The sequence below is a fragment of the Vigna radiata genome, chromosome 7 (assembly GCF_000741045.1).
Source record: "Vigna radiata var. radiata cultivar VC1973A chromosome 7, Vradiata_ver6, whole genome shotgun sequence".
Lineage (NCBI taxonomy): Eukaryota > Viridiplantae > Streptophyta > Magnoliopsida > Fabales > Fabaceae > Vigna > Vigna radiata.
Window position 1 is genome coordinate 34,147,299 of NC_028357.1, and position 13,302 is coordinate 34,160,600.

Here is a 13,302-nt window from a genome sequence, read left to right on the forward strand (position 1 = left end):
ATATCACTTTTTCTCTCTTTCTTTATTTCTACTCTGCGTTTCTCTTTTTCTTCTCTACACCTTTTATTATCTATTCTTTCTCTTATATATATTAACTTATTTTCTATTTAATTTGTTGATTTCCTTAATCTTCTCCCCTTCATAGATTTTCATTAGATAAAATCCCTTTTAACCAATTCTAACAGTGTTATTGAAAGACTGAACAAAATTATGCTACTTTAGGAGATAGGATATCAAGTATTACATATACAGCTTTTCTACTTGCCCTTACTGAATCCATCAAGATGCATTTTATTACTGATATTTCAATTCAAAGGTACACTCAAGAAAAAGTTTGGTGTATACACAGATTTCTAGAGTACTGGACAAACTAAGATCGAGTATCAGCTTCATGGAACTGTGTAGAGCAACTGATTACTTCAACATGACCAATGTTATTGGGACAGGAAAGACAGGGACAGTGTACAAGGCCAAGCTTTCTAATGGCTCAAAAGTGGCAGTGAAGAGACTCTATGATTCAAAGCTATTTGAGACAAAGTTTGCCTTAGAAATCGGGATTCTACACAGATTCAAACATGGAAACTTAGTGGATCTTCTTGGGTTTTGCACAGAGAGAAAACAGAGGATCCTTGTGTATGAATTCATGCCAAATGGTAAACTCTCTGATTGGTTACATCCTTTGCAAAATGAAGCTTTTCCATTGGATTGGCCAATAAGGCTTAAAATAGCACTTGGGTTGGCTAGAGGTTTATCCTTTCTCCATGAGTGTTGCAACTGGAAGATACTCCATTTTGGTATAAGCTCGGAGCATGTTTTGCTTGATAAGAATTTTGAGCCCAAATTATGGAATTTCACAAGTGCTGAACTCATGAAAGAAAAGCAGAAGAAGCTAGGGAAGAAGGATGTGTACGATTTTGGCGTTGTTCTGATGGAGCTTATCACTGGAAAGAAGCACGTTGAAATGAGTATAGATTTTAATGTCATTGATTCATCTTTGTTGGGGAAAGGATTCGATGAGCAAATATCATGTCTGGTTAAGGTTGCAGTTGATTGCATTCAGTTGTCTCCACACCAGAGACCAAGTATGCTTGATGTGTATAAATATATAGAAAGGTTATGGGAAGGATACGAAACTGATGACTGATTTTATAACGTTGTATATCTATTTTTCATATGTCAGCTCTGTATAATTTTCTTGGGAGGGCAATGGAAGAGATAGTTGGAAAAATTCTAATATAAATACCTCTTAAAGACATAAATACCTAAACTTTATATAATTCAAATATGTCTATCTTAAGAAATAATTTACATATGAAATAAACTAAAATAACAATATGTTAAGAAGTACAACTTAAGTCTAATTCAATCCTACAAAATTGGTTTGTAAGATGAAATTTACACTATTTTATATATTATAAATTGATCTTACCTATAATTAATGTGCTAAATTAATGAGGAATAAGTGGTTAAATATCATCATCCTAAGTATTCAACTTTTATCACATATTCAATTTCTCATATGATTTATCCAAATAAAGACCAATTTTCTCAAAATAAGTAAAAGTGAACATTTCTATCAAACAGATACAGTAATTTATTTTTGTTGAGAATAAATTAAAAATTGATAAAAGTCTTGGCTGTAATCTTATTTATGGAACATCTAAAATATAACAAGAATATAATTAATAACAAATTAATAGTATATTGGTGGACTAGATAAAAGCTTATATAGATTGTGCTAAGCACTATGAAGATGGAATTAATTACTGTTATTAAAATTGTTATTACCAAAAGCCTAAATTCCTACCACTCACCCATATTCCGGATCAAAATTTCCGGAAGCCTGTGATGGGGTGCAGGAAGAAACATACTCATAGTAGCCATCAATATGGTTCACGAAATGGGCAACTTCTTATTGTACCTTCATATATGTTTTTATACACCTCCAATATAAAACAAAATTATATTTTACATTTTTAGACTCTGTAATCTGAAATTCACTTTTAATTTTTGTATTACACAATTCAGAAGTTATTTTTTCCTTAAAAAGTAACTTTCAGGTTGCAAAAGTTCAAAAGACAAAAAGAAAATAAATATGCAATTCAAAAGTGAATAATAGTTTCCAGATAATTAAGAAAAAAAAGTAGCTTCCGAATTACATAATTTAAAAATATATTCTTATGGCCCAAGCTACTTACAATATTTCTACAGTTAAAACGGGATTATCCACCTCCAAGACCCAAACAAGAAGTCATTATGATTAGTGTTAACTAACCTTAAAGGATTCTATCAAACTTAAGTTTAATGTAAAACAGAAGTGGAATTATATATTTACTAGTGCTAGGCTTTTGGAAAATTTAAACCAAAGAAATTTGGACTACTTTTGATGCCAGGAGTAAGATAAAGGAAATGTAGGTATTTCTTAGAACAACTTTTTATTTTTTTATTTTTTATTAATTTAATGGTTGTAAATATTAAAAGCAAATGGAAAAGAAAGTAAAAAAAAATCATTCTGAAGTTATTTTTAGAGTAATTTTTTTTTCTTATATTAAGTATTTTATTGAAAATATTTTTACCAGTACAGTATTAATATTATCATAAATTTTTGTAATAATCATATTACACGTATAAACTAAATAATTAACATAAAGCAAGATAGCAAAGAAAATATATTAACATGCAAAATAAATTAACATAATCGTTTATAGTGTTTTTAATCTTAAAATTCTAATAGTTTATGTTCTGACTAAAAGTACCTAGATTTTGTATTTAGGTTTTAGTTAAAGTATATAGAGTTGATAATTTATCTTAATACTTTAATATTATTCATGAACATCTTAAGTTAGGATTAAAAGTGTATCTTAAAAGTTTTACTAAGCTTTTTTTATTCACCCTAAGTAACATTATTTATCTCTTAAATTTTGGACAGCTAAAACCAATTATTAATCTCTACATTATTAACTATAATTAAGTCTTATAATCGAGCTTGAGTGAATTATATTCCTTTTAACATACTATCAGTCTAGTTACTATTAATAAAGAAATCTCTCAATGTCGAATCAAGATGTAGAGAATTAAATAAATTTTAAGTATGAACTATACTTTTTCTAATAAAATATCACAACTATTATATATATAGTTTAAAGGTGTCCAATATGAATGGAATGTATACTTATAATTATCAACTCTAACTCAAAGAATCACTTGAGTTTACGTTCTCACACTTATTTCACACTTATTTCTTTAAGTTAACTCGATACTAGAGCTGTCAAAACAGGTAATTCGATCTGATCCGGTTTACCATGGATTGGTCACTTAGTGAGTCAACTCAATCCGATTCATTTATTAGCGAGTCAGAAAAATTCGAACCTGACTCGACCCACGCGGGTTTGTGGGTAAATGGATTGACTTATGATAACGGTTGATTTAATGTGTTTGTGTGTGTATATTTTGTGAACATTTTAGAATGCGGTCAAAATTGTGATGCCCGGGCGTCCCTGGGGGGCGCTGGACGCCCTTTTGTGTGCTGCAGCCAAATTTTCACGCCCGGGCGCCCCAAAAGGGCACCCAGCGCCCTGTGGTTCGCTGTTGGTACTTAATTATAGCGCCCGGGCGCCCCTAGGGGGCGCTGAGCGCCCTTTTTTTTGCAGGTTTCACGCCTGGGCGCCCTAGAAGGGTGCTGGGTGTCCTTTGCTTCGTTGTTTCACCCAGAATTTGGCGCCCGAGCACCCCTTGGGGGCGCTGGGCGCGACTTTCCGCTGATGTGTCAACATGGGTTATTTAAACATGAGTCTCGCGATTTTTGGGGCATTCTTCTCCTCCTACACTTCATTCTTCACCTAGAGAGATTGAGAGAGGCCCTTGGAGGCTATTTGGGGTGTTGGGAAGCTCTCCCACTCCTCCTTGGGTCTTCAAGCTTCATCAATGGTGATTTTGCCCCTTTTGGGTTGAGGAAGAAGATGGGTCACAAATTGGAGATGGAGATGCGAAGGGGAGGTGCAAATTGGAACCAAAGAGAACATTTGCATCTTCTCTTTGGTTCCAATTTCTTCCCTATCTCTTCAATTTTGTAGAACCCTAAGTTCTCCACCATGGAGGGTTTTTCCTACTTGTTGAGAGTAATTGTAAAACATGGAATTCTTATTATGTATTTTGTGACGTTAATGATATATGCTTTTCCAATTCATGTTAGTATTTGATTTCTATGCTTAATGCTTGTTATGGCTTGATCACCCATGGCATGAATTTTGGTTCTTGATGTATTGAGAAATATGATTGAACCTAGAATTGAAATTGAATACTTATTGGATGGAATTGAGATGTCTGTGAATGCATGAGAATGAAATGGATGAATTCTAGTCTTGACAAATTGTAAATACACTATGTTAAATTCCTTGCACACCAATTGTTTGATAAAATACCAAAAAGAGTTTCTTGTGTTGTTTTTGTGCACTTTGATGTTTAATTGAGTTATAAAAGGAAGAATTGTCATGTGTTGCACAAGTCCCTTGGGAGAGAACGATATTTATCACTTGCTACGCTGCGACCGTTGCACTTGCCGTTGGTTTTGCAACAACTTACCGGCTCACTTAATTACATTTTTTTTAAAATAAAAAAAATTTAAAATTTTTCTATAATTTAAATCTAAACAAATTTTAATCCCAAATTTCATTGCCAACATGGGTGATTAATTAATTTTTAAAATAGAAAACTTAAATAATTTTTTCAAACAAAAAAAATAATAAATATCTTTTCGTAAAATTAAAATTAAATTTTAATAAAATAAAGTTAGGTAGGTGGGTTGGTGTGCCAACCCGACCTACCACAGGTTCAACCCGCATGAGTCGGATTTTAAATGAGCCGGGTTGAAATCTGACCCGCACAAAAAAAAAAATACAATTTTTTCAAATCCAATCCGGTCCGAACTCGTGGTGAGCCGGATTGGCCCGAGGATTGTAACCCATTTTGACAGTTCTACTCGATACTAAACTTGTTTTTAGAACAAACTCAGTTAAACTTATTGTGAATTAAGTGAACTTGACTAACTCAATATCTACGAGTTGATGAGTTTACGTGACTTTTCTCCAAATTCATAATAAGAACAATAAAAGGTTTAATACCTATTTTGATCCCTCCTTTGGAAGGGTTTGTTCAAAGTGGTCCTCCCTTTTTTCCAAAAGTTCACTTTAGTCCTAGTTTTCGCAAAAATTGTTCAAGTAGGTCCTTTTTTATTACGGCGTTAACTTGACTAGCGGCAGAGCTGCTAGGTGTGTAATATGTGATGATGTGGCATTGTAACTTGTTTTAAAAAAGATATATAATTGTGAGGTGTAAATTAACATAATTTGGGTTGAATTAAAAAATGAATTAGGGTTTAATTAGAAATTGAATTAGGGATAATTTTGGGTGGGTAATTAAGTAAGAAAATCTGGGAAAATTTGGGGTAAAATTTGCAATTCGGATTGGGGAAATCTGGGCAACTTAGGGTTCATCCTCTCAATCCATCCTCTTTGTCCATCAGCGCGCAAGGGAACCTACAGATATGCAGCTCCTGAATATCTAGCCACAGGTACTGCTGGTTTTATGACACCAAACAAACCATTTCATGACCTTTTCCATTTTTGAATTTGTTAAGTTATTCCAGATTCAGCTCTTTGGTTAATGGCTAAATTGTTACTGTAGGTCATCTTACTGCCAAGAGTGATGTCTATAGTTTTGGAGTTGTCCTGCTAGAAATGTTATCTGGAAAGAGGGCAGTTGACAAGAATAGACCATCTGGACAACACAATTTGGTGGAATGGGCTAAACCATACCTAGCAAACAAACGTAAAATATTTCGTGTGTTGGACACACGGCTTGAAGGACAATATTCAACGGATGATGCCTATAAAGTGGCCAACCTTGCCTTGCGGTGCCTGTCAATAGATTCCAAGTTCAGGCCAAACATGGATGAAGTAGTCAGAACATTGGAAACAAAAAATCTCAAGCACGCTGATGAAGGTGGATTGAAGGTTGATGAACCNTAATCCTAATCGCAATCGCAAGCCAAGAAAATGCAAACCCCGCTGATGAAGGTGGATTGAAGGTTGATGAACCCTAACAGCAAGCACATAAATTCCCAATCGCAAAGGGAAATTTGAGAAATTTTCGCATCTGACCAAGACTTTGGGTTTACCTAATTAACCCCAATTTCAATTTTTAATTAAAACCTAATTTTATTACATTACATGTCACCATTTTTTATTTATTTTTAAACACATAACCGTGCCAACGTTACACGTCATCAGATATTAGACAGTCTGTCGTTAGCAGAATTAACAGCGTTACCAAAAAGGACTAACGTGAACCGTTTTTGTAAATATAGGACTTTAGTGAACTTTTTAAAAAAGGGAGGACCACTTTAAACAAACCTGCGAAAGAGTGACCAAAATAGGTATTAAACCACAAAAAAAATTAGTTTCCTAAACAAAATTAGTTTAACGTTCTTCTCTTTCATTGTGATTCGTGATAAGATTCCAAGCTTTTTGCATTGCCACTTGAAACTCGTCACGTGATCGTTGATGCAGTGTAGTTCAGTTCTGGTTGTTCTTTGTTCTTTGTTGTGGTGATGCTCCGTTGTCCCACTCATGCACTCAACTATAGATATAGGAGTAAAATTTGGTGAAACTTATTGTTTCCTTTATTTTGTTATGGATTTTTGGGTCTCTGTTTATCACCATTTTGTTGTTTCATATAAAGTGTATTATATTTTATATAAAATATTTTAAGTAATTAAATTTATTATAAAATAATAATCACTTTAGAAAAATATAAAATATACTTAAAAATATAAAAATAATAATATAATAGTAACAATAATATTCCAATAAAAAATTTAAAAAAGTATTTATAAAATCATATAAAAATAAAATATTATATTATTTATAAATATTTTTATATTTTTTATATAAAGTAAAGAGTTTAGATTCAATTCTACAATCGAGTTTGCCAGATTTTTTACATAAATTCTTGAATTTAAGAACCTTATGTACACGTGGCTATCAGAGTTATCTATGTCCATATCTTTCTTTCTACAAATGATTGCATTCCTCTTCTACTATTTATTTATGATATGGATTTATTTATTTTAACCCAACTTCGCTTCATCATTAAAACTATTATATTAAAAATATTATCTACTTTAAATTTATATTATTAGTTATATACGCCCAAGCACGTTCTCAACCTGAATATAGTTCAAATATTTAATCAATAATCGGGAATTTTTTGTTTTGTTGTAATTATGAGGTTATAGAGCATTACACGTGTGAGTGTGAGGGAGAAAAGAGAATGAATAGAAGTATTGAGAAAGAAACCAAAGGAAGGTGGAGCTGAAGGGAAAAGTCATGTTCCCTAAAAATTTTAAACTTCCTTTTATCTATATCTACCTTTCTATATAAAAGATAAACAAAATTATCAAAAATAATACGACAAAAGATGAAAGAGTTCAAAATTCATTTAATACACACACACACTTGAAAATGGACAGTGCTGCTGATCACATACCTAATTATCAGTAAAATCTCAATATAACTTCTCAAGAAATAAAAGAAACTGAAACATAAAAAAAACGAAAAGAAAAACAATTGAAAGAAAATGGAACAGACAGCTAAAAGGAAAAAGCTACTCCCAGGAAGATACAATAATACTTTTATTTTTAAAAGGCAAATCTGATTAAAGAAAAAACAAAATTGAATTGAATGTATCATTTCCACGTATACATCATTGAGACATTTGAATAGAAATTGACAAATAGTCGCCCATATTCAAAGAAATGGGCTACCAGACAAAGTTAGCAAAAGCTAATCTTTGCTATCCTGACACCTGTTGTACACTGCAAATCAAGGCCTACAATAGATTGATTTCGTTATTTACCAGATACGACAAAGAATCTACGTTTTGGTTTAATTTTTGGGAGACAAGAACCTAAATTCGACAATAACTTCACAAAGTTAGGATTTAAACCATCAGAATAATATAAAATTGATCATGGAAACATTTTTTATCCATAAAGTTCCCAACTTTTCATGTTTTCAATAACCATTCAAATCTGTTATCTGGGATCAGGTTTCAAATTATTGAGCAAGAGAATAATCAAGTAGTAGAAATCATAAACTAAGTTAAAACCTAAACTCATTATAATCTTGGTCCGATTAATCTTACACTAAATAGTGAATATAATTTACGTAGTTAGTGTCGAAAAAATTTTGGTGCTGTACACTAAATTTTTGCAAATGCTTATCTTCTTCATGCACCAATAATAATTCTGTCGTTTGTATGTCTATTCTTGGTGCTGATACACTTTGTTCCAACTTCTAAGTGCTGGTTGGTGGCACCCAATTGTTGAACCTTAGAATAAACGACTAGAAAATTTTCCATTACATATCATAATGTGCAACTTAGATTTAATTCTAATGTCACAAATCTTGTCTAGATCCCTAAAATTGACTACCCCCATTACCTTCTAACTCTTTCTGTGTTTACTTGTCACTTGATATGTGCTAAGAGACAAATTTGCTGTGACAAGTTGATCGATCACATGGCTGCAGAATCACAAAAGCTTGTCCAAGTTTGATAGTATTTTGGACTAGTGGATTTTTATAATGAATTCATGAGATGTCGATGGAGAAAGATGTCTGTGACAGAACACAACCCTGATTATTATATTTTAGAAATTATATCTTTATAGTTGTAGCTTTTCACCTATTGATGAATATTTAATACAACAATGAGTACGTGTTAAAATCCACGTGAATTAATGGAGTCGAATTTCGGATTAAAAACCAAATGACCGATGTAAAGTTAAATAGTTGAAACTGTTTGATGATTTTTTCTACTCTTAGTAGCAAAACAAGAATGTTGGTTACTCTACGTGGACTTATTCCTACTTTCGGCTCATTATTGGAAAGACATGCACGCTGAGAACGAACGAAATTAAAATCGCTTTCTGGAAGTGCTTAAAATAATCCACAAGCATATATATAATGAAGGGTTTTTCCTGCTTTTAGCTCCACTATCAGTTTGGCTTTTGAATAATTGAAAACAAAATGAGCACTTTGAAGACATAGATGTGATTTGTCTTTATCATGCATGCATCAGAAGAGATGCCAGAAATCTCTGGGAAGTTGCCTTCTCTCTAGATGAATAAGTAGGTTTGCTTAATTTATATTTTATTTTCTGTCCCTTTTTTCTGATATTACAGAATATTACTACACGTCATGAACAAAACTTAATAAAACTATAATGATACTTTGGCTCTAATCATCTCCTTATTCTCTCATCTTTACATCACTTCATGATTAAATTTGATGATCCTGTGGGATAATGATTATGAAGAATGTCTTGGAAGTTACATCCACTTCAAGGCTTTTGATGTATTTGCTTCAAATTTAAAAAAAAAAAAATATATATATATATATATATATATATATATATATATATATTTCTTTAGTAAAATAATTATTTGTTAACAGTTTTCATAAGATAAACTTAATTTTAAAAAGCAGTAAAAGAGAAGAAAGTTGAAAAACACAAAAAACAATTGTTTAATATCTTTTCGGGTAAAAAATTTTTTATATAAGAATAGTTTATGAGTAATAATAATATGACACACTTTTACATTCATTTGATACATAATACAATAGTAAAATAGTCCAAAAAGTATAAAGTTTTGTAATTTTTTTTTTAAAAAAAAAAGAATAAAAAGTAAGTAAGAATAGTATCAAATGAATGTAAAAAATTAAAATGTGTTAAAGAATATTTTTCCTGATTTATTCATATACGAGGGTACGCTTTTTCTCTTCTCATAATTAAAAATGTATTACTTTTATGATTGTCAAAACTGATGCCATTGCATAACAATCACTTAAAAATAACATTTTTTTATGTATAATAATGTGCTATAGTTATTGTAAATGAATGTTAAAAGAAAAATGCTATTCTCTATACCAATTATTTATGTTCAGATAAAAATGTTATCTACACTTTAAAACATCTTTATGAATTATTAAAATATTCATCAAAAATATATAAATTTAATTTGATAAATTGCAGTAACTGTTTTAATGGTTTTTTTTTTCTTTTTTCTCTTCTACTAACTTACAAAATCTACCAAAGTGAATATTTCTTTTTAGTAAATTCCAACCTAAAATTTCATAGAAAGTGAAATGCTCACATTTCTGTATATGAACACTATTTCGACCACAGCCGTACTTGATTGATTTAGAACAAAGAATCTATTTATATTTTAAATTTAATATTTAGTCAATAATATTTTGACACATGTTTTCGTAACATTCGTTCATATTTAGTTAAGACAATCATATATAATAATATGTGTGGAACTAAAGTATTAAAGTAAACTAAACAGTAAAAACACCTTTAATAATTTAAGTGGAGAATCAACTATAATTAATTGAATAAACACTAAAATATATTGTTGTCAATTTTCAGACAGTTATAAATATTTCAGTCTGTTAAGAAAGATCAAAGGATTTCACCACATGAACTAGTTGTAATAGTTTTCTATTCCTTCTTCTTTTAAGCATATGTATAGTTAATTCTCATGTTCAAGTATATTCTTGATTATATGTTGCTTTTTTTTTATAATACCAAAAAAGAATTGAGAAGAAATAAAGAAAAGTAGAATAAAGTACATTATTAAGGTGATAAAGAAAGGGATGGTAATATAAGAAAATGTTGAAAAAATAAAAGTATAACCTTTTCAAAAGTATGCTTTTATTACTATTGAATGAACAATTGTTTGCCATTAATTCATGAAATGCTTGATTTCATTGAGAAGTCACTTTCTGAATCCTAGAAGGAGATATAGCTAGTTTTATAGAAGGACGATTAGGTTAATTGTGAGAATTATGTAGTATGTTCACAAGTGTTGCCCTCATTCAAGACCAAGTAACTCAACTCATCACATCAAAATCCACCAACAATCTTTTTAAGAGGAAGTCATTATACATGTTATGTTTGAACTCAAAAACATGATGAATAAAATGACACTTACATTTTGTCATTTTAAAAGGAGTAGAAGAAGAAGCTTACGCAAGGGAAGAAAAAAAAAAGGATTGTTTGTTCAATCATAAAATCTTACATGTAGAATGCAAAATTTAGTTTAGAATTGTTCCCGTCTTAAATCTGAGAAATAATATTGTTAAGGTTAATTTGATTTACAACTCTTCTACTCTAGCATTTGTTAGAAAACTATTAAAAGCACCGCCTCCGACTCTGCCTATAATTAATTGTTCCACGTGTACCGTTTCTTTTTCTGTTTTCATTATGTTTCTCTTTTCGGTTTACTCTCTCCCTTATATAAACATTTTCTGTAATTGTACCTTCAATATTTTTCAGATAATATAAAAGTGTCTTTCACCATTACCCTTCTCTGCTGTCTTCTTGTTCTTTTATCTATGTTTCTTTATCTTGCGTTTCCACGATGTATTCACCCACACACAGATGCGAGACTATGAGCTTCCACAAATGCCCAGAAGGTTCCGCTGCAGTTCTTCTATGATGGTATTAGAGCTCTTCTTTGAAGAGCTTTGTTGCGCCAACCCTAAATCCCCTTTTATTTACTTTCTTTTGCTTTCTTTCACAATTTCTTGCATAATGGTGGAAGATCATAATAGTTCTTTCAGTTTTCTGTACCTCCATCCGGGTGAAAACCCAGTCGTTTCTCTTGTGTCTCCGCTCCTTGAATCAAACAACTACCACGCTTGGAGCAAATCTATGTCTACTGCTTTAAGTGCCAAGAACAAGGCCCAGTTTGTTGATGGGACTGCTGATGAACCTCTCAAGGAAGACGCCACTCACAATGCCTGGAAGAGGTGCAACAATATGGTGGTCTCTTGGATTGTTCACTCTGTTTCACCTAACATACGACACAGTATTCTTTGGATGAACAGTGCTCAGGCCATATGGGATGACCTCAAATCCAGATTTTTCCAGGGAGATCTTCTACGGATTTCTGCATTGTAAAATGAAGCAGCTTGCTTGCGTCAAGGAGATAGCACTGTCACGGAATTCTTCACTAAGCTCCGAATCATATGGGATGAACTTGAAAGTTTTCGCCCAGAACCAGTTTGCTCGTGTGAAACACCATGTTCTTGTACAATGACCGAGATTATTGCCCAAAGAAAGCATGAAGATCGCGTCCTGCAATTTCTTCGAGGTTGAATGAGCAGTATGGTAACATTCAATCCCATGTCCTTTTAATGGATCTCATGCCTTCTATTTCCAAAATTTTTTCATACGTTGTACAACAAGAAAGACAAGTTATGAATAAAAATTTTCTGAATGCTTTAGAAACAAAAAGTGTTGCTGCTATTAATCTTGTTTCATGTTCATATTGTGGTAAAAATGGGCACATTGAGTCTGTTTGTTTCAAGAAAAACAGCTTCCCTACGAACAAAAATTATACCAATCGAAAGACTTGCTCTCACTGTGGTAAAGTTGGCCACACCATTGAGGTTTGCTACAAAAAGCATGGGTTTCCACCCGGTCATAGACTTCACAGTGGAAAAAGCTTCATGACCAGAAATCAAGAAACCAAAACCGAGAGCCAAGACGATGCTTCTGATCATGAAGTTCGGCTAACTCAACAACAGTATCAAGCTTTAATGGCTCTCATCAAACCCACCAATGATACAGGGTCTGCATCCACTAATCAAATTAGTTTTATAGTCTCTACCTCCACTGCTAGAGGTAAAACCATTTTTTGTCTCAATTCACACAAAGAAGAAGGTAGTATCTCTTGGATTTTAGATTCTGGTGCAACAGATCACGTTGTTTCTTCTCTTAACCTTTTTCAATCCTATGAAAAGATTAACCCAATTATTATCAATTTACCTAATGGCATGAAAGCAAAAGCTACTCATAAAGGAGTTATTCATATATGTGATAAGATCATTCTAAAAGACGTTCTTTTTATTCCTGATTTCTGTTATAATCTTATCTCTATATCTAAATTGGTTGCTCATAATCATTTATGCCTTATCTTTACTAATACTGTTTGTTCTATTCAAGATACGACAACAAACAAGAAGATTGGTTCAGTTAACTCTCACGCTGGTTTATACATCTTCTGTGACTACAACAACATCAGACAACACTCAAACAATTATGCAAATATTCATCAAATATGTAAAGTTAGATGTAATAATCTTTGGCACAGTCGCTTGGGTCATATGTCTGATAGACGTTTAGATATCTTAAAACAAAAATACCACTGTATTGACTCTAGATCTAATAATT

The 13,302-nt window shown here is 31.9% G+C and overlaps 1 protein-coding gene across 1 annotated transcript in view; it reads left to right on the plus strand.

Annotated features, from left to right (window-relative positions):
* The window catches only part of LOC106766350 (putative receptor-like protein kinase At4g00960), a 12,381-nt gene extending 6,355 nt beyond the window's left edge, over positions 1-6,026 (plus strand). The window contains exons 2-4 of the mRNA XM_022782777.1: positions 350-1,142; positions 5,486-5,569; positions 5,683-6,026. Of these exons, the coding sequence (XP_022638498.1) occupies positions 350-1,142; positions 5,486-5,569; positions 5,683-6,026 (1,221 nt within the window). The remainder of the gene's footprint in view (positions 1-349; positions 1,143-5,485; positions 5,570-5,682) is intronic.
* The last annotated feature ends 7,276 nt before the right edge of the window (positions 6,027-13,302 follow it).